Below are 23,598 nucleotides of genomic sequence, written 5' to 3'. Positions count from 1 at the left end.
TTAGAATAGAATCCAAGTGATAAATATGTAACAGTGAAGTGTATCTGATGTCCACTCACTGATTTGGGTGTGATAAACATTTTAACTCCAGATAAAATCTCTTCTGCATCTCTACAATATCTGATAGCACATCAGATTTTCGGTGTCAGCATGTAGAGGTATTTTGGATTCCATGAAGCCACCAGAGGCAAAAAGAACCAAGCATAGCCAAAGAAAAAATAACTGTCCAAAAGGAATAGGATACTATCAAATGAAAATGATAGTTGGGTTACAAAATTCATTTGAAATGTAGAAACAGATTTCATACCAGGTTTGAAGACCATGACAATGCTGTTAACTGTTCAGCTGCATTCTGATGAACAGTGATGCATTTTATCAAGTTCCAGGAACCCACTACTGGAACTCATCTTTCCACAGACCTATTCTCATGGGTTGCTGTATGTTATGTATACTCGATTTAATTTATATTTGATTTAATTTAACCATTTGTTTGTTAGGTTTTTTAAAAATTTTTATTCCATTACATGTTATTTTAATGTAATTGGTTGGATTTGACATTGTTCAGAAATTTAATTAAGTTGTAAACAACCAATAATAGAAACACTGTTTCTAGTTTCTGACCTTGATTCAGAACCAGTAAGGGTTCTGGTAAACAACTTTTAAATTTTTTTTAATTCATTCCCAGTGTAAGAAACATAGATTTCAGTCAAGGTTATACTTGGACTATGTGTCAAATACCATGTATCAATTAGGTTTTTCCAGAGGATTGACCCATATCCGGGCATCTGTTTTGTGTTGTAGTTGGACTTGTTACTGATGTTTTGAGAAAGAATAGTCATTCTTGCCTTGACACTTAAGATGTGGAAGTGTTTTATGTTGTGACCAGTTTTGGGCTAATTATTTTGTTTCCTTCAATTTATTTGAATTTCAAGCTTGTTTTCCCTGGAAATACTAGTGCTCTAAATTAATTCTTGGACAAGGACATTTATTGAAATTTACACAGAATTCAAATTGGAATATTTTCTGTGATTCAACAAAGAACTTTTGACACATCAGTACGACACTGACCACAGCATATGTCATCACCTTCCATTTTTGATTTCATAGGGATTCAAACTCAGGTTCATTAGGACGTTTTATTACTAGGACTTCTATTTTTTAATTCTTGGATTATTTTTGGATTTGAGTCATAGAACTGTTAAGTTCTTTTCTCATTTTCACCTTGTTTTTCTAGGGAAATAAATTATTTGTTAAATTTTTCAAAGCTTGTTGTCTTCACACTTGTTACTTTCTGTAAGAGCCTAAACACGTAACACTACAAAGATACCAGAGCCTCATCTTTGGAGGCTAGATATAGTTCTGGTACTGTTCATTTATGAAAAGTAAATGGTAGAGGATCCTGATTCTTATTCAGTTTATGATTAAAATGATTCTTAGCTTCTCAGTGAGTTACACATCTGGATGAACTGAACAATAAACATCTTTGTTCTGACCAGTAAACAGTAGTCGTGTGGTGCAGAATTTAACAAAATTTAATACATTTTATATAATGATATAACTATATTTTGTAGGTTTTTTTATATTTTGTCCATGTTTTATTGTTTAAATAGGATTACTAAAGGTTGATATTCACATTGACCTATATTTGCAATTGAGTGATCGACTACATTTTGTCTTTTTGTGTGATGACCTGGGAGAGTTCATTATCTTGTGGACTTGACCAGTAGCATTTTCAGATTAGTGGTCTTGAGGGCTTGCAGAATTCTTTCTTGGGTTTCACAAACTGCTATTAGATGGAGAAAGTAGCGCAGCATGTGGAGATTCTTGACCAGCACTTGAATCAAAACCAGTGGTTCTGCAATCAGAAACCCATGAAGAATGAGTAACCATGGCATAAGATTTTGTGGACCACGAAAGTAGCTTCTTCTTTTCATGTCATGGAACTTCAGAGTTTTTCCAAGCAATTTTTCCTGGCTTTGTTTTAAAAATGTTTACAATGAGCAGACATAAAATTTCTTGCATGATTTCTGATGGACTTGAATATACTTCAAGATGAAAATCATACAATTAGTCATTTACTTTTCAGTTTGACAAAAAAAAATTTCATTTACTGATTTGATTTAGGTCAAATGAGGCTGGAGAGGTTGTACCTAACCTTTTTAAAACTTGTGTTTGATCATACAAAATGATATACTGATGTAAGACATACACTGGTTGACATCCTGACAAGGACGAGGCAACACTAGATGCCTCCATTTGAGTAAATTTTATTAGAAATAAATAACTCCACTGTGACTAAGAAAACATGATCCCTTCTTAACATCCATTTGAAAGGCTTGGGTTTTCAAGGGTAATATTTTGTTTCATATTTGGTGCATATAGTTCAAAATGCTCTTAGACAAGGTCTTGGTATATTTGGAGAATAGGAAGAGTGCTTAGTGTTAGATCACTGGCTTAAATTTCACATTGGTCAGAGAGATGATTTAACTGATACTCTGTCTGTGAGGAGGCTTGAAGAAGGTCTCTTCATAAGGCATATTTAGCTCACTCTTGAAAATAAGTGGGATGCTGTGTACCAATACTTTTTGAAGATTTACCTGCAAGAGTAAGTGGAGGTAAATCGCAAAATGTTCTGATAAAGAATGAAAGATACAAAAGAATATGTGAGACTTAAGAAAATACGGAAACTTGTATTTGCGTGTATTTCTGGATCATTGTGGGGTTGCTGATTCTGACCTTGTTTCAAAAGCAATAACTTTTTATTCCTGTGTTCTGTTTGTAGGCATGCAGTTTGTTTTTATTGCCATTGTACTACTACTAATACACTGTACAATATTCAGTGTGACAAGCCAAAAGTTAGACAAATCATTTTTTTCATCAAAGAAATATACAGATCGAATTTTCCTGTTGTGGTACTTACATCTATTTGCTACACAAATGAATATGAAATGCTTTTATGGTCCATCTAAACTTACAAAATAGTAGTGCATTCTTCTGTATCATATTCCCAAGAAATGAAGATAACAGACATTATACTAATGTGGGCCCTATGTCCTCATACGACTACTTAGAAAAACAATTTAATATTGATGCCCTAAATAGAATTTATAAAAGCATGGCATTTTATTTTCATTTACGACATGCTACTGCTTTTAGTGATAGTGATATTGTCATATAACATGCTGATATTAACTATTAAAATAGATATGATCTCCGTGGTGTGGAGCTACATGTTTAAGGGATCAGAGGTAGTGTGGATTAAAGAGACATCTACTATGTCAGTAAATATGTTTTTATTGGAATTTACATGGTACATCCAACAAAGTAAGTCCATACACCAGCGGCATTTATGGTTAGAGCATCTGCCTCGGATGTGGGAGGTCGTCGGTTTGAACCCAGGCAGAATCATACCCAAAACTTGTAATAGTGGTACTAACAGCTTCCTCGCTTGGTGCTCAGCATTAAGAGGTTAGTGTTAGGACTGGTCGGCCTGGTGTCAGGATAATGTGACTGGGTGGGATTTGGTGCTACATGACTGCGGCATGATGCCCCAGTGCTAGACATCACTATAAACTGCCACACTGCAGACATTCTAAAGATATGACTGAAACATTGTTATTGCTACATTAAAAGTCCAAAACACAAACACAAATGCAAAACACAAAATAGTTATATTTCAGCCATTTCTGTAAATATACTAAATTTCTTTTTAAATTATCTCTATCTTGGCCCTGCCTTTTCTCTACTTTTTAAAAATATTAGCCCACTTTATCCTTTCTTAAAGGGTTGCTGGAAAGGCTGTATTTGTCTTCCATTCTTTTGCAAAGTAATACCATTTTTAATATGATCTTGATTTCATTCAGAAATTGAGAATGCATGAACATTATAAAATGCAGAATGATTCTGGCCCATGGTGTTCCATTTTAATTTCATCACATTTATGAATTGCCTTTCAGTATGAGCTTGTTTATGTTTTCCGTAAAAGACTTTCTTTCATCCATATAAAATTTCAACCTTCCATGAATGAAACATTGTAGATTGACAAAAACAGAAATAAAACTGACCCAACATAACTCCGCTATCATGGCCCATGTGCAGCAGATGACATCTTTTTCTGTGGATGCCATGTTAATCTATTTCAAGTTGCTCTTGGCAAAACTGCCATATGTATATTTCAAAGATGTGTGACGTGAAGTCTCTTGTGAGATCTGAGGCATTATTGTGTCATTTTTGAGCAGTGATCATCTGTTTTACCCTTCCCTTTGGTCATAGGGTAGGTAATAGCATTTCCAATTGTGAACCACAATGGTTGCCACCATATCATTGAATTGATTCTTTTTGGATGTTTTTAGATTTCTAGGGTATGTATTGTCTTCCCCTTGACTTCAGAATTTGTTGTGACCTATATATTTTTTAATATCTATTTTTAAGTTATATAGTGACTAATATTATGCGATGAATCTGTAAGACCCTCTGCGGTGGTCCCACACTGTTTATTATTATCAGTAGTGTTTTTAGGAGATCTTACCACTCATTATTATTAATATTGTGGAGGTCTCACACCATTCATTCTTTTCAAGATAGTGTTTACTGGAGGTCTCACACCATTCATTTGTAATCATCAGTATTTTTGTGTATTGCTTTCTGTTTCAGAAGATTTTCCTTTACATGATATAAATATTGCAGAGCGTGGGCATAAAAAGCCCCATGAGACATATACCACACCTGACTCTCACTGTTTTATTGTTTATGGTGAAACAAGGCCTAGGAACTTGCTGGGAGTCCATGCATAGTAAAATAAGGAAAGCCCTACCTCCTCCTCATTCTTTTGATTCTGATAGTGTATGGGATTCTTCTCTGCATCCCTGTAAGTGGAAGATTTGATTCTAGCAGAGTATGGGATCCTTCTCTGGTTATTTAGGGATCAGAATAAGAAGACCACTTTGTTAGAGAAGAGTACTGCTAGATCCCAGGAATGTATGGGATTCTTCTCTGAGTCCAGTAGGGCTTGTAGCAAAACACTTTGATCCCAGGAGGGTATGGGATCTCTTTGGAGAATTATAAGTGTGGCTCAACGATTCATGATGGTTGATCTGGTTCAGTACTAGTGAGGCTTCTATCCAAGGTACTGCCCTAGGGAGGAAATAATTGAGTTGAAAATGAATTGCACAATCCTTTCCCAATTAGTGAAAAGCTGTACCCAGTGAAAACCATTCATCAGTGAAAGCGATGAGCAGACAAGCCATCCCAAAAGGATAAAGCAGTGATGTTGTTCTAAATTCTGAGGAGGGCTCCTCCATCATATTGGAATAGCATAACTGGTCATTGACTAATAGCTGGGCACCAATCACTGGTCATCACAGTACCATCTGTATAGGGGACAGATGTTGGGTTGATGCACCCCCTGTCACTATGCTACCAGTCAGTCCTGTTGGGGACAGGGAGGTGGCTTGTGCATGTCAGACTAGGGTAAGGGATCAGATCAACATACTTCCTTCCCTATGAACCCTCTTAATCTCTACATGATGTGACCTCATCCATTCCATGGGGCCCCAAGTGGCCGAGTGGTCTAAAGCGCTCTTCGTTACGGATCACTGCCATCTCACCTCTGTCTGCGTGGGTTCGAGTCTCGGATTCAGCCAATGTGGGTATGTGAGAAAGCTTGCCAGTAGCTTCTTGTGGTTCGGTGGTTCTTTCCCGTGTTTTCCCCCACCATTAATACTGGCCGCCATGTATAGCCTATCGTGTGCTGAAAAATGGCGTTAAACCCCACAACAACAACAACAACAACCTCATCCATTCCAGGATAGTTGTCCTTTCTGTTTATGAAACATTGGACACCAAAACTTTGGCCTCATAGCAGTTACGGAACTACATTGCCTGGTAAGATGTGTAGTCTTAGAGAAAGGGTCATCTCTCCCCAGGTATTCAAGCATGGTCGGGAAACATTTGCATTGTCCTGCAAAGTATGCTACTAGGGACAAGTCCATTGCTTCACATGATGAACTGAAAGATTATGATTCTCCCACCCCATCTCCCCTTTAGAAAGAGACATGGGGTTGGATAATGCAGCTTCTTGGGAGCAAGAGCAGGATGATGATGTCCTGTCAGTGTTGGTGGGCTATAGCAAGTTTATTGGGGAACATGTTGAGATGGCAATTCCACCTTCTTTTTGGGCCCCCTGCATCTTTTCACCCATTAACTCAGGTGGCAGAGGAGGAAGAAATCTTGTCCTTCACTGTAGTGGTCAACTTTGTCTCAGGCCCAGAAGACAAGAAAATCCTCTAGTTTGGAGAGACTCTCATGGGCTGCCTCACTCTCTGATCATTTCTACTGCTGGGGAGGAGTCTTTTAAAGTTTTAATGTAGTCATGAGTTTGCAAGGCAGCAGATGGTGTTGTCCATTATGCCCTCTATGCTGAGACTGCTGGTCTCTGCAACTAGCTATAGGGTGCACTCCTCTCAGCCCACCCCCACCTTGGCAAGTGTTAATTTCTAAAAGTTGCCAACAGTATTGTGCAAGGACTAGTGGACACTCCTCTGTGAATGATCTTTATAAAACAATTGATACAGCTGTCCCTGTTCAAGTGCATTGGTGGATTTTCCTTCCTTTCTGTTTGGAGAGATACAGTGCTTCGTTTCTACTATCAAAGACTTATAGGACAGCCCTAACATTCTTAGTTCTCCAAGGGCCCATTGACTCGGATTCTCATCGTTCACATGTCATCAAGTAATCTGACTTGCAGAGACCTGTATCACACTCAGTAATGCTTAGATGGAATTTCTCATGTATTTTGTGGACTTTGTCAAATTCCCTTTATGAACCAATGCATGAATGTTTCTTTCAAGAACATTACACTTAAAACAGTCTTCCTGCTTTTCTTAGCATCTTTGATGATAAAGAGTGAGCATCATGCCTTGTTTATACAAAAGATTTGTTTAAGATTTAGCAGCAATTATGAGTCCTTTTACCTCCCTTGTGAGTCCATGTTTCTGGTGAAGAACCAACTGCCATCAGTAGCTCCACTTCCTACTGTGAACTCCAGTGTCATATATGCACTGGGAATGATCAACTTGGACTTCTGTGCTCATTTATGACTTTATAGTTCTGTTTGATTGCCTCATAAGGGAGATAAAAGGGTAGGAAACTTTTTATCTGACCTTTACAGAACTCTATTGATATTTCATCATCATCCATTTCCAGCTGAATTATCTGCACGATCAAGAGAGCCTATCAGTCCTTCACTTAGTGGGACCTCCCCTTCCTGAGAATTGAAGCCAATGATGTTAGGAGTGTTGCAACTTCATGGGCCTATCAAACTCTTTTGTCATAACAGGATGTTTTGAGAGCTGTATTTTGCAGTCCCATACTACCTCATAAACTTTCAATCTTGGGCACACCAGAATGAAGGCATTTTTTAAAACTTTGGCCCAATAGCTACAGCCCAATCTGCCTCCAACTTACAGTAGTGAACACTTCCACCATAAGGGAGGCTATATAAATATTTTATAGCAGCTTTTTAGGCATCAGTCGCTCTCTGAACTGGCAAATTCAGAAAGGCAATAGTGACATGTTATCTATTGCTACTATTTAAAGGTATGTAGGATAGTGGGGGAGAGTAGAACTAAATTTAATAATGTAATACTCCTTTAGATAATTCTTGACGTATTTCATGATAAATTGCCAGATTCATGCTGGTATCTATGACTGTTTACATACTATGATTTTGTCAATAAAGAGTGATTTAGGTAGCACATGCAAGGAAGTCTCTAGAAACAAAAAGGCGTGTCATTTTGAAAGGCATTTTTAATGAAGTTTCTTTGTAAGAAAGTTTTTTTCTTCTTCTGATAAATGCAACAGATGCCTTAAAATTTCAAATGTAAAGATTATTTATTGTCTTGATTGTACCAGTATATCCGTATTCTCGTTGTCTGAATGTTTTGTTCATATTGCCCGTTTCCTCATGATTTTTATGTCAGATTCAACATGTGGCAGAAATGCCTACGAATTTTCAAATTTAATGACTTTATATCTACACTGCAAGTGCCAAATTATTGTCATGATTTTCCTACTTGTGAATCATGATAATTTCCATGCATTTTTCAGTTAATGTGTAGATGATGTGATTAAAGTTACATCTCATATAGACAATTTTTTATTTATTAAAATTAATTTCTTTAACATGTTATAATTTTTTGCTGATAGCTTGTTTCCACAATTGCCAATAGTTTGTAATTGTGAAGGCGTGTTTTAGTTGATGTTTAAATATGTTGAAAAAGATTCTCACACCACTTAAGCTATTTTTCCTTTCATCAGTTTTGTTCAATTATTGGATTTAGACTTTAAAGTTAGGTACATACCTTAGTAGTACAGTTATACAAATTTGCTTGCTTTAGACAAACTAAATTTTGTGTTCTTTTTTCTGATATGCATCTGCAAATGGGCTGATTAGATTTAATGTCTATTAATTTTGTCATGCAAATTATATGAGTTTTCTGGTCAAACCGAATATATGTAGTTATGGTGGGGATATACATCTTTTACAAAACACTTGCCATCTTTTTTATTCATACATTTTATGTGATCTGCAGGTCCGTTAATTTTTCTTGTCCATTCAGTAACTTAGTATCAATTGGAGAGGATTTCATGAAACTTGTTTAGGTATGTATGTTGCCTATATGGAGTGTCATATACCACAGCCACCTTATTCACCTACCTGCCTCAAGGTAGGGTATCAACAAGGGAATATTTAACTTTGTGATTAATATCCTTGTTTGAATTAGTGATGATATTTGTATGAAATTTTATACAATTATGTATTATGGCAAGGTATAAGTCATGTCAAAGTAAATGTATCCATGTCCAGAGCATAACCTTTGAACCACTTTAGATATTTCAAGGATATTTATTGCAAGTGTTTGTGATATAAGTGTGTCACCTGCCATAGCCAGTAATGTGTTCAACATGCCATTTAACCAACCAAGCAGGCAATAAGGCAACATTGAGCTATTTAAGTATGGTCTGTCATCTGTTTTTGACTTCTGTAGCTATAACATGTAAAGGCTACAGCTTAGCTGCTTCTCCAGGATGGCTGAGCCATTATTTTGATCCAACATGCCAAAAATAATTCTCAGGATATCTCTGCCATAACTGTGTCTAAGTTGGCTTCCCATGCAACTGTGTAGTATCAATAGCAACCAGGTTTGGGAACCAATGTTCATCATCTTAGAGTGGCAGCAGTTGACTGTTAATAGTCCATACTATAAGATTTATTTCCTAATTATCTTTCATGGTAGTGGCTTCTGTAACAATCAGGTGAAAAACCTTTTTTAATAAATTGTTGAGATGTGTTGATCGGACCATTTATGAATTTACCTTTTACTGCAGTTAGATAGCACCCAGCATAAATGCCTTTTAAAGCTGCCAATATAAAAACATTCAAATTCCAGACATTTTCACTAGTATGTTGAATTTCACAAAGTAGCTGGGACAAAAGACTTAATTGATAGGAAGTGAGTGAGGCATAAATTTGAGTGAACATTATAACTGCTGACTTAGTGTAAAAAAAAAGAAAATGGACAGTCATTTCAAGTTGAGCTGCAAGTGATTAAACAATATAAAAGCAGTTTATCTTATGCATGTGGTTCAGGTTTTTTCAGGTAAATAATGTTTTTCTGCCTGCAAAATATTTGTTTTTGTACAGTATTAAATCTTCCATATTTTTAAATCTTGTTTGGTTCTTATGTAGCTGAAGTGATGTTTTTTATTATTGTATTGTTAAGTATCTTGACTATTAACAATTTTTCAGGTCTGAAGGCCACTCAAGATCAGCATCAGATTCTTCAAAAGTAATCAAACAGCCCAAGTTTCCTGCCCGTAGAAGGATTAAAAAAGAGCCCACTCACATGTAAGTCCTCATTTTACTTTGGAAATTTTCAGAGTTATCGTCAAACTTTATAATTTTTAATAGAATATGAAGTCAAACATTCCATTAGGCATATATGCTATTTTATCGTTTAAATCTACCACTTAGAAGTTTTGCAAATTTTGTATAAAAAAAAAGGAAATAAAAAATGGTAGTTTTGAGATTTTTTTAAATGCATTCTATCCACACAGTACAGAAACCAGCTAGAACCATTCTACTGAGCACTAGAACTGTTCCACCAGTGCAACTACTGGTGCAGTGATGCCTGCTGTGTATAGAATGGGAATTGTTAAATACAAAAATTGCTAACATGTCAACACAACAAGCTCAAAATTGATTTTCCAAATGCTGTAACTTTGGAGAATTTAAATTTAAAGACGAAGGCAGGATGTTTTTCAGGGTTTTACAAGTAATAAAGCGATCAAAGATGGTCCATTATGGCTTTTGAGTCTGTGATGAAAAATTGGGCAACATTTGGCAGAGGTAAGATGGAAAAGAGAGTCCAATCAAAATGGCAGAAATACTTGAGTATAAGAGGAATATTCAAGAGATGTTATCATTTTTGGGTCAGTTCATGTCAAAATGTGTTCTTTCCCTTCTGGCTACAAAACTGCTGGTGGGGCCCCGAGTGGCCGAGTGGTCTAAAGCGCTCTTCGTTACGGATCACTGCCATCTCACCTCTGTCTGCGGCGGTTCGAGTCTAAGATTCAGCCAATGTGGGTATGTGAGAAAGCTTGCCAGTAGCTTCTCGTGGGTCGGTGGTTCTTTCCGGGGTTTTCCCGGGTTCTTCCTCCACCATTAATACTGGCCGCCATGTATAGCCTATCGTGTGCTGAAAAATGGCGTTAAACCCCACAACAACAACAACAACAAAACTGCTGGCTCTGACTAAGAAATAATACAAGAAATTCAGCAATGCCTGCTTGAATATTATAAAATGTGGAAAGATTCTGGCCCATTGTGTTCAATTTTAATTTCATCACAGTTATATTTGCTTTCAGTATGAGCTTGTTTATGTTTTCCATAACAGACTTTCTCTCATCTATATAAAATTTCAACCTTCCATGAATGAAACATTGTAAATAGACAAAAACAGAAATAAAACAGACCCAACATAACTCCGCCATCATGGCCCATGTGCAGCAGATGACATCTTTTTCTGTGGATGCCATGTTAATCAGTTTATTTCATGTGCTCTTGGCAAAACTGCCATATGTATATATCAGAGGTGTGTGATATAAAGTCTCTTGTGAGATCTGAGGCATTATTGTGTCAATTTTGAGCAGTGATCATCTGTTTGACCCTTCCCCTTTAGTCATTGAGTAGGTAATAGCATTTCCAATTGTGAACCACAATGGTTGCCACCATATCATTGAATTGATTCTTTTTGGATGTTTTTAGATTTCTAGGGTATGTATTGTCTTCCCCTTGACTTCAGAATTTGTTGTGACCTCTATATTTTTTTTATATCTTTTTTTAAGTGGTATAATGACTAATATTGTATGATGAATCTGTAAGACCCTCTGCGGTGGTCCCACACTGTTCATTATTATCAGTAGTGTTTTTAGATCTTACCACTCATTATTATTAATATTGTGGAGGACTTGCACTATTCAGTTATAATCAACAGTAATTTTGTGTATTGCTTTCTGTTTCAGAACATTTTCCTTTACAGGGTATAAATATTGCAGAGCATGGGCATAAAATGCCCCATGAGACATATACCACACCTGACTCACTGTTTTATTTTTGTTATGGTGAAACAAGGCCTTGAAACTTGCTGAGAGTCCATGCTCATTAAAGGAATGAAGGCCCTTCCTCCTCATTCTTCTGATTCTGATAGTGTATGGGATTTTTCTCTGCATCCCTGTAAGTGGAAGACTTGATTCCAGAAGAGTATGGGATCCTTCTCTGGTTATTTAGGGATCAGAATAAGAAGACCACTTTGTTAGAGAAGAGTACTGCTAGATCCCAGGAATGTAAGGGATTCTTCTCTTGAGTCCAGTAGAGCTTGTAGCAAAACACTTTGATCCCAGGAGGATATGGGATCTCTTTGGAGAATTATTAGGCTTTAGGATCCCTGTTGGTTATTGTGGCTCAAGGATTGATGGCGGTTGATCTGGTTCAGTGCTAGTGAGGGTTCTATCCAGCTGCCCAAGGGAGGAAATAATTGAGTTGAAAATGAATTGTTCAACCCTTTTCCCATTAGTGAGAAGCTGCACCCAGTGGAAACCATTCATCTGTGAAAGTGATGAGTAGACAAGCCACCTGAAAAGGATAAATCAGTGATCTTGTTCTAAATTCTGAGGAGGGCTCCTCCATCACATTGGAATAGCATAACTGGTCATTGACTAATAGCTGGGCATGAATCATTGGTCACTATAGTACCATCTGTATGGGGGACAGATATTGGGTTGATAAACCTCCTGTCGCTACGCTACTAGCCAACCCTGTTGGGGACAGGTAATCGGCTTCAGCATGTCAGACTAGGGTAAGGGATTAGATCAGTGTACCCCCTTCCCTACGATCCCTTTTAATCTCTACAGGATATGACCTCATCCATTCTGGGAAAGTAGTCCTTCCTGTTTATGAAACCTTGGAACCAAACCTTTGGCCTCATGGCAGTTACAGACCTACATTTCCTGCTAAGATGTGGAGTCTGAGAGAAAGGGACATCTCACCCAGATGCTCAAGCATGGTTGAGAAACATTTGCATTCTCCTGAAAAGTCTGCTTCTAGGGACAATTCCATCATTTCCCATGATGAACTGAAAGATTAGGATTCTCCACTCCAGATCTCCCCCTTGACAGAGAGACAACGGGTTAGATATTCCAGCCTCTCGGGAGCAAGAGCAGGATGATGGTGTCCTGTCAGTGTTTTGCAGACTATAGCAAGTTCAGTCAGAAACATGCTGAGGTGGCACCTCCTCCTTTTTGGGGGGCCCTCAGCATCTTATCACCCATTAACTCAGATGGCAGAGGAGGAAGAGATCTTGTCTCAAGGTTGTAAACAAAGATTCTTCTTTCCCCCGATTTTGCCTCAAGCCCACAGGACAAGAATATCCCCAGGAGAGACTCTCTGGGGCCACCTCACCCTCTGATCCTCTTTTTAATCCCCATATTTTGTTATTTTTTGGGAGGACTCTCTGGAGGCACTGAAACTTGAGGTTAGATCACTTATCACTATAGCCTTGCATACTGATCTTTTCTCAGCAGTCTCCTTACGTCTTTTGAAGGAGGAATCATAGAACAATGATCGCTGGCAACTGTTGTCTAAACCTCAACGCATGCATTGTTTATGTCCATGTCACTGCTAATGTGCTTCTCATTTCCACGGGAATTTTGTACTTGACTCGTCAAAGGTCTTACTGGATCACAGTAATAACATTTTAGGGCTGCTACTTGGGAGTCAGAAACATTCCTTCTTTTCAGGTCTCGTTCACTCCATATCATTTGAGAATGTGAGGGACCAATAACACTGGTTCCTCATCTTTGTTCCAAGCCTATCGAAACCAGCCAGAAAGTTTGTTTATGCTGATCACCCCTTGGGTCTTCGGTGAAGTTCTTTAAAGGGATACAGCCTCAGTCCAAAGAAACAACCCCAAATATAGATCTCCTTCACCTGACTGTAGGTTGATGCTTGTCATAGGGGCTCAGGGAGGATATTTGCAGACCCCTCTCTCTCCCTTCCTTGAGGATGTGGGGATGGCAGCCCTAGATATTTGCTCTATATCCCTCTTACTTGGATTCCCATGGGTGGTTAGATAGGACTCTTTTCAGATTTTTGGTCAGGCATCCCAGAAGGTACATGGACTCTTTCTATTTTAATGAAGGGTTATTGACTTCTTTTCTATGAGTACCTCCTTTCGAGGGCCCTCATACATTTTCATTGGTCAAAACTGCTTTGAATAAAGTGGTGCACACCTTCTGTGGAAGAGTTAAAAAATGATGGTAGCAAGTGACCAGTCTCAGGCCTTCTACTTAAAGATTTTCCTGTTATCCAGATATGGCAGAAAGTGTGGTTTCCTTAAATCAGTTTCTTCAGGGGAAGCATTCAGGATGGAGACTGCCACCTCAGTCAATAATAGTACAAGATTTTGTAACTTTGTAGTCTCCATTGACCTTTGGGATGCATAGTTTCACATCCCAATTTTCCTACCCACCAGGAATACCTCCCATTTTGCCCGAATCTGAAGGTTCTATCATTTTGAACCCTTCCATTCAGTCTAGCCTCCACTCCCAGGGTTTTTACCAGGGTGATGAAAGTACTGCCTACATGAGGGTTCTGGGGATCCCCATTCACCAGTATTTTGATTACTGGTTATTGAACACGAGCGTCTTGGAGCCTTCTTGCAAGATCTGTACCACTGCTGGTTCACAGTGACCAGGCTTTGACTTATTCCAAACTTGAGAAATTGGAGCTAATCTCTTCTCATGATATGATATTGGTGATGAATTTGCTCACCATTTTAGGTGAGTATGTGTGTGTTCTACTGGTCAGGATAGGTAGAATCCTGGCTCTCTTGGTGGCTCTTCTTCAAGCCCAAACCCTATTGGCTTGTCTTTACTTATCACTCCTGTGGATTTTTAACTCTTTGGCATACAGTGTTGGATCTACTTGATCTGTTGGTAAACCTACCCAGATTATAACCTTGGATAAGGGACCTGCTGTCACATCACAAGATATTTTTTTCTCACATCAGCCCAAAGATTCTCCACTTTCAAACTGTACTCATCTCAAGTCTTCGATATGCCACAACAGGTTTATGAGCAAAATTGCCAACAGTATTGTGCAAGGTCTAGTAGATAATCTTCTGTGAATGATCTTTCAGGAGCACATTAATCTGTTTAAAGAGAGAATGTTTGGTTTCTACTATCAAAGGCTTATTGGATAGCCCTGTCCTGTCCAACAATTTTTAGTTCTCCAAGGGTCCATTAGTTCTAATGCTCATATCTGATCTTATCAAGTACTTGAGCTGCAGAGACGTGTATTACACTCAATAATGCCAAAATGGAATTTCTCATGTATTTTGTGGGCATTGTCAAATTTCCTTTATGAACAATTTGGATGAAAGTTTCTTTCAAGAACCTTACCCTTAAGACAGTCTTCCTGCTTTCCTTAGGAAAAGGAATGAGCTTCTTGCCTTATCTATACAAAAGGATTTTTGAGATTCATTCGCTAGTATGAAACCTTTCACTTTCTTTGTGAGCCTGCGTTTCTAGTGAAGAACTGTGTTCAGTAGCTCCACTTCCTACTTCACTTTTCTACTGAGATTTCTAGGCTGGAAATGATTAAGTTGGAATTCTGTGCTCATGTAGGACATAATAGTTATATTTTATTGCCTCATAAGGGAGATGAAATAGTAGGAAGCTGTTTTTCCTACCTTTAAAGCACTCTTGATGTTTCAGCATCCACCATTTCCAGTGCACTATCAAGAGAGCTTATCAGTCCTTCACTTTGAAGGACCCTCCCCCTCCATCACACTTAATGAGAATTTACGCCATTGAAGTTAGGGGTGTTACAATTTCATGGGCCTATCAAATTCATACATCATAAGAGGATGTTATGAGAGCTGTATTTTGGCAGTCACATTCTACTTCATCAACCTTCAATGCCAGAATGAAAGCATTTTTTACTTGGGCCCTATAGCTACAGCCCAGTTATCCTCCAACTTACAGTCGTGGAGCATAAGATTGACTATATAGTATTTGATACCAGTTTTTTTCAGGCCATCATACTCCCTCTGAACTGGCAAAAAGGCAATAGTGACAAGTTCTGTATTACTTTAGAAATGGCTGGGGGGAGGGGAGGTAGAACTAATTTTAATTATGTAATACTCATTTAGATTGTGATGTATTTCATGATAAATTGCCAAATTTATGCAGTTAGCCGTAATGTGTACTTAATATGATTTTGTCATTGAAGACTGATTTTGAGGGCACATGCAGGAAAATTGCTAGCAACCAAAAATCACTGTCAATTTGAAAGGCTCTTTCACTAAAGTTATTTTTTAGGAAAGTTTTTTTTCTCTAAACAAATGCAACAAATACCTTAAAATTTCCATTGTAAAGATTATTAAATTATCTATTTGTCTTGATTTTACCAGTATATCAGTAATTTCATTATCTGAATATTTGTTCATATTGCCTTTTTCGCCTTGATTTTCAAATCAGATTCAACATGTGGCAGAAATACCTAAGAAGTTTCAAATGTAATGACTCTGTTTATACTGCAAGTGCGGAGTTATTGTTGTGAATTTACTACTTGTGAACCATGATAATGTGCATGTTTGTTTCTATTAATGTGTAGATGACTTGGTTAGAGTTACATACCATCAAAGGTAATTTTTTGTTTATTAAAATTAATTTATTTAACAAGTTGAACTTTTTGCTGGAAATACTGATAGTTTGTTTTCACAATTTACAAAAATTTGAAATTGTATAGGCATGTTTTTATTGATATTTAATATGTAAATACACAAATCTTCTTGCCCAAGACAAATTAAATTTTGTGCTGTTTTTCTGATATGCATCTGCAAAGGGGCTGATTATACTTGATGTTAATTTGCATATGTTATGCTAATTGTACATGTTTTCTGGTCGAAAAAGTTTCATACATGGAAGATTTGTGGTTATGGTGGGGATGTTTATGTTTTACAAACACTTGTCACCTTTTTATAGATACTTTTTAGGTTAGCTGCAGATCTGTTAATATTTGCTTGTTGATTCAGTAACTTTGTATGATTGGGTAGGCTTTCATAAAACTTGTTTAGGTATATATGTTGACTACATGAAGTGTCACATACCGTAGCCACCTGATGCATCTACCCTGCCTCGTTGTCAAGGTATCAACAAGGGAAAATGTAATTTTGTGATAACATCCTTTTTTGGAGTATAATGTTTAAACTAGTGATGATATTTTTTATGAAATTTTACACAGTTATGTATTATGACAAGGCTTAAGTCATGTCAAAGGAAATGTATCCCTGTCCAGAGCATAACCTTTGAACCACTTTAGATATTTCAAGGATACTTATTGCAAGGGTTTATCATGAAAGTGTGTCACCTGCCATAGCTAGTAATGTGTTCAAAGTGCCATTTAACCAACTAAGCAGGCAATAATACAAAGGGAACTAATTTTAGTATGCTCTATATACATGTCACCTGTTTTTGGCTTCCATAGCTATAACATGTAAAACCTACAGTTTAACTGTTTCTACAGGATGGCTGACCCAGTGTTTTTATCAAACATGACAAAAATAATTCTCAGGACATCTATGCCCAAACTGTGTCTAATCTGGCATCTCATGCAACTGTGTAGCTTCAATGGGAACCAGGTTTTAAAACCTATTTTCGTCATCGTAGAATGGCAAACCTTGATGGGCAAGTCAGTTGACTGTTAATACTAATTACTATCAGCTATATTTTCCTAATTATTTTTCATGATAGTAGCTTCTATAACAGTCAGGTGAAAAAGCTTAATTGACAAACTTGACAGTATTGTAGAGATGGGTTGATCAAGCCTGATTTATGAATTTACCTTTTACCTTTTTATCTAAATAGCACCCAGTACAAATGCTTTTTAAAAGTTGCCAACATAAAAAGAAATTCTAATTAAAGAAATGTTGACAAGAATATTGAACATAGTAGCTGGGACAAAAGACTTAATTAATAGTAAGTGAGAGAGGCATAAATTTGAGTGAACATTATAACTGCAGCCATCAGTATAAAAAGAACAAATATGAACAGTGATTTCAAGTTCAGGTGCAAATGATTAACCAACATAAAAGCAGTTTATCTTGTGCATCTAGTTAAAGTTTTTTTCAGGTATAAATAATCTTTTGCTACTTGGAGAATATTTGTTTTTGTAAGGAAGTGAGTCATCTACCAAATTTAACTTCTTTGGCTCTATTACCAATTTTTCAGGTCTGATGGCCACTCAAGTTCAGCATCGTCTGACCCTAAAGGGATTAAAACAGAGACCACTGACACGTAAGTCCTTCTCTTAATTTGGAAATTTTCAGAGTTAAGATCACATCAGAATTTATAATTTTTTAATAGAACATGAAGTGCAGCATTCCAGTAGGCATACATGCCATTTTATAGTTTGAATCTACAACTCAGAATGTTTGCAAACTTGAAAAGAAGAAAGCAAAACTTTTTATATTTTATGCATTATATCCACACAATACAGAAACTAATTAGAACCAGTCTACTAACCAATAGAAATGTTCCACAGGAAAGTCAGATTTTTAAGTGTGTACAGGCAAATAGCAAAAGTCAGTAGTGTGTTCCATGCATTATTGATTTTGGGGTATTATATATATAGAGAAAAATGCATCAACATGCATACTCAGACATCATCACATATGAGCATTGATTCTTTTATAACAAGCATGCCCATTTTGAAGTTCTTCTTTGAGACTTAATCAAAAGTAGATAAAATGGCATTTGGAGAGACATTGCTTACCAACTGTTTGCCAGACACAAGTTAATAATTCTTCACTGCAGATCATTTTACCAATGAAAACTGGTTAAACTTGTGTTTGTAGACTTGGAGATTGCTCATAAATTTTCATGGCCTCAAAGACAACATACATTGTCACTCAGGTCATAGCCCCCCCCCCCCCCCCCACCCTTGCACACACTTGGACAGAAAAGCTAAATGATTCATGTAGGAATCAGAAGTTTATTATTATGATTGAAAATGCATATTATGGAAAAATGCACTTTTATCTTTCAATCTCCTTAAAACGTGTCATATTTATGTTGATAAATAATATACTGGTTTTGAAACCAATCAGCTATCAACTTTTGTATTAATCTACCAAACTGATGTCTTGGCTCTGTAACCTGTGTTCAGTAGTTACATGCAGAAGAGATCTCGCTGATATGTTGGTGCTGAGTGACCTCAGTCTCTTAATGCCTGGCTTATCTACTAGGGAGAGGTTACTGAAACATACAAAATAAAACATTTTTGAACCATAAGCAAAACATCTTTTGATATTACTGTGGATTTTAACTATCAAGTAAAACTGTCCACCATCAGGTGAACATGTATTGTATACAGAAAGGCAGCTTTCTCATCTTGGATGAATATAATGAATTAATGGTGATTGCTAATCCATTTGCTTTATATTTTTATACACAAATTCTTTGAATATTTCATGTTTTGAGTATCAACTATATTGTATAGAAAACAAATAGGTTAGATGGTACATAGATTTGTGGATTTACAAGAGTTTTCTTTTCCCAGCAGGAAGAGATAAATAATTATTATATTACCTTATAGTCATGGCCTCTTGCAGACAAACATTTAAAAAAGTTGAGAGTTTTGAGAACTGAAAATTTCTTTCAGAAGTGATGCCATTTGTCTGTAATTGCAGATGTTTCATCCAAGTATTCTTGCTATTATTTAAACATGTGTAAGTTTTGGTAGTTATTTGTATTGAATTTTTTATTATCATGGCTGTCAGAATAAAAAAGGAATTGCTTGCTTGTCCTTTTTAAGGGAATTTGAATATAGTAACAATACTACATTGTTAATTTCCAAACCCATGTAGCAACATTACTCTATATCCAGGCACTGATTTTGTGATCTCCAAAACCTGATGTAGTAACAGTACTACAACTGATGTAGTAACAATACTACAGAGCTATCCCCCCAAACCCATGTAGTAACAGTACTGTATGGCCGGGCACGAATTTTGTGATCTCCAAAACCTGATGTAGTAGTAATACTACAACTGATGTAGTAACAATACTACATAGCTCTCCTGCTATCCATCAAACCCATGTAGCAACATTGCCCTATTTCCCAGCACTGATTTTGTGTTCTCCAAAACCTGATCTAGTAACAATACTACAACTAATGTACCGTATTTGCCAGCCAATACTTTTTAGCCAGAAATTCTTAGCTTCGTCTTATGCTCAGAATCGACTTATATCTGGATTATATCATCCAAATCACTTTATCATATGGTTTTGTATGGAAAATAATTCTCCAAGAGTAAGAAAAATAATGTAAAAGATATTTCATTTTGGGAAGAGATCTTGCATGAACAAATATAGGATCTCACATTGAGTATGTTAAACAATTATATGATGATCATCAGTATTAAAAATTAGCATAGATGTAATTGCGCTAAAGCAGCATGCACCACTAATGTACATTGTTTGTAATATACGTTGTTTAAATTGAATTACATATATGTGTGTTAGAATTTACAAGTTAGATGAATAACCATGACAAAGATATATTCCATCACAGTTTTCTTCTTGCACCTAATGATCAAATAATCCCCAGTGAGAGATAGACAGACAGACAGACAGACTTCACGATTGTAAATCTGTATTGTTCACTCACCTGATGACTGATTTTACTTGTGTACAAGTGCAGTATCATATTCCATTATCAATTAATTCCACTGGTTAAGCAGTTCCTTCTCATGTTTGTTTCATTATAAAAAGAATCACATGGCTTTGTAGGGGTATTCTCATGCTAATTAAATATGCTATGGCTGTATTCAGTTATTCCAGCATAACACCTGTTTGAGGCCAAGATTCTGCAGACCAGATCAGATTAGCAATGCTTACCAATAGGGAAATGAGGTTACCCATGGATTTTATGCATACATCATGCCAACCATTACGCTTCTGGCATAATCATTATGCTTTTTTCACTAAATTATGCCTTACGCGTATCTGTATTCGGATTATACGTTTTCGGTATATCCCCATCCCCAAAAAAGTTAATTTGTTTTCGCATGCAAGCGCCTTTGGATGCCTCTACTCCATTCACATACCAATACTTTTTGATGCCTCTACACCATTGTCATGGAAGCGGCTTTCGATGCCTGCTGTAAACATCAGCCATTTTGAGCGGGTTTTTGTAGCGCCACCTTCAGGGAAAACCCCATTTAGATACTACATTCATTGCGGTGAATGACCATTCCGTCGGATCACGTGGCTGCTGTTTATGCTCTGGTCAAAATCTGCTATTTAAAGTAACTGGATCGTATTCTGCACTCTCCAAATGGAGGTCATGGATTTCGTTCAGTACTTGAGTTTTCATGATTAGAATCATAACTATGAAAGCTTCAGTAACTTAGGTAAAGGCTCTGATATTGTTGTAGGCAGCAATTAGTTTTTATAATTTATCAAATTTAGATGACTTAGTGATGTAGATGCAGACTAAGAACTTGTAAACTTCGAGTATGAGAAATCGCAGCTACGGTTGGTCATGTGGCTTTACTGTCTTGATGGTGAACTAATTCTCTCAAGATTTTAAAGCACATAAAAAATTCTTCTGTGAAAAATAATTACACAGCTATAATGATCGGACTTTACTCTTAAATTTTTCCAACATAATAGATGTGTACCAAAAATGTAAAATGGTTAAAATTGCTGTTAAACGTAACATGCACTGCACTGCTTAACAGTTAACAGGCAGGCTTATGTGTATGGAGTTGAATAGGTAACAGGTGTTCTGTTTATAGTGCACTGCACTGGGTAACTTTGCTACATGTGTATTGAAGAGCTAAAAAGCCATGCAGTCTTTGTAGTCTGTGTAAGAGACTTTGACAAGGAAAAGGGCAAAGTTAGAGTGCTCTTCTTTCATTACCAGAATTAACAGTAGATTCCACTGGAGAAAACATTTTTTTATTTGCTTGATAATGCTTTGAATAAACATAACTGTGAGAGATTGTTCAGTATTGCTAACAAAAATAAAACTGAATTCAGTTCCAAGCTCAGTAACCCAGCACTTAGTAATCATCTAGTGTGCAAAACATTCATACTCTCAGCTGGTACAAAGTGTTTTGAAATGCAATACGAGAGTCTATTGCTTTTTAAAGCTCAAAGTGTTATATATGAAAACATGAAGCAGTAATTGAAGTTAAAAGTCCAGAGGGATAAATAAATCATTTTGTACATATGCTCATTGAATTTTTATTATGTTATATGTGGATTACTCGTTTGTCCACTTGGATTACACTTTTTCCTCGCCAGGGGTTGGCATGTATGATTATGAATAATGTACTATATAGTTAAAGGATATGTCAGGTTGTTACTATTGTAAATTTCTCAGCCAGTGACATTTTATAATTTGCCAACGGAACTGACACCAATATAAAGTACATCTAGCACGAGCAAAGATCAAAAACAATTGCCACCTAAGTACAGGAAGAGTACATGCACTTTAAACAAAATCTTAATTGTTGGGAATGGAGGGGTCATTATACTTGCAAAGAAAATTAGCATACAAAATGGTAATTCTTGGGATTTAACCTAAAGGGGACTATATGGATTTAATTATTGTGAATATTTAAACCCTGAAGGAGTTTGGTATGTATTTTCGTAGTTTACATTTACTGCTTCATTTATTAATGTTTTCTGTCTTTGTCAAAAGCTTCAGCAACACGGGGGCAATAAGTTAAAAAAAAGAACAAAAAATTCCACAAAGGGCTGAATTCTCTCTCTCTCTCTTATATCAGACCATATTTTATTTTGATCACGAGGTGCAAAAAGAAAACTGTGATGGAATACATATGCATACTTCTTTCTGTATCTCTCTTCCTCTCCTCCCCCCACCCCCTGGAAAATGCAGTTTCCCTATTGCTGGTAATCTGAAATAGCATACAATGATAATTTTAATATTTATGAAACCGGAAGTTATTATAATTAAATTCCACACAGCATTGCGAGTTTTATCCTATCTGTAATTCAGTAAATTTTCGGGTCAGCATCATTATGTGTAGCTAAAAGTACATAATACATTTAAAATACTTCTTGTGAAACAGATTAGCTACTTTTAGTTAATTTAATGATCCTGACTGGAAAGGTTACTGAGCTACAGGTAGGATAAAATTCACAATGCTGTGTGGAACTAAGTGAAAAACACAATCTGAGGTGTTGATCTGGCCTCGTCTTTTACTCAGCATCGACTTATATAAGGATGAAGGATGGAAAGTTTGACAAATTTTCTGGTTCGACTTGAACTCTGCATCAGCTTATAGGTGGGCAAATATGGTAGTAACAATACTGTATAGCTCTAATGCCCCAAACCCATGTAGTAACATTTCCCTATTTCCCAGCACTGATTTTGTGATCTCCAAAACCTGATGTAGTAATAATACTACAACTGATGTAGTAAAACTACTACATATCTACCCCCCCCAACCCATATAGTAATATTACCCTATGCTCAGGCACTGATTTTGTGATCTCATAACCTGATGCAATAACAATATTAAAACTGATGTAGTAACAGTACTAGATAGCTCAAATGCTATCCCCCAAACCCATGTAGTAACATTTCCCTCTGTCCAGGCACTGACTTGTGACATCCAAAACTTGGTGTAACAGTATTACATAGCCATCACAGCCATCCCCCAAAACCCAGGTAGTAACATTACTCTATTTCTAAGAACTGATTTTCTGATCTCCAAAACATGTTGTAGTAACAATACTACATAGCTATCCCCCAAACCATGTAGTAATATTACCCTATTTCCAGGCACTGATATTTTGAGCTCCAAAACCTGATGTAGTAACAATACTACTTAGCGAACCCACCAACCCATGTACATGTTGTAACATTACCCTATTTCCAGGCATTGACTTTGTTATCTCCAAGACCTGATGTAGTGATAATACTACAACTCATGTAGTAAC

At 36.7% G+C, this 23,598-nt stretch overlaps 1 protein-coding gene across 1 annotated transcript in view; it reads left to right on the top strand.

Annotated features, from left to right (window-relative positions):
* LOC149780992 (uncharacterized) overlaps window positions 1-23,598 on the top strand; it is a 32,759-nt gene that overhangs the window by 5,638 nt on the left and 3,523 nt on the right. The window contains exons 2-3 of the mRNA XM_089936261.1: window positions 9,809-9,907; window positions 17,851-17,916. Of these exons, the coding sequence (XP_089792387.1) occupies window positions 9,809-9,907; window positions 17,851-17,916 (165 nt within the window). The remainder of the gene's footprint in view (window positions 1-9,808; window positions 9,908-17,850; window positions 17,917-23,598) is intronic.

This window comes from Sinohyriopsis cumingii, chromosome 16 (assembly GCF_028554795.1).
Source record: "Sinohyriopsis cumingii isolate HCF-2022 chromosome 16, ASM2855479v2, whole genome shotgun sequence".
Classification (NCBI taxonomy): domain Eukaryota; kingdom Metazoa; phylum Mollusca; class Bivalvia; order Unionida; family Unionidae; genus Sinohyriopsis; species Sinohyriopsis cumingii.
Note: the sequence above shows the minus strand (reverse complement) of the source record. Positions and strands in the feature narration are given on the sequence as shown.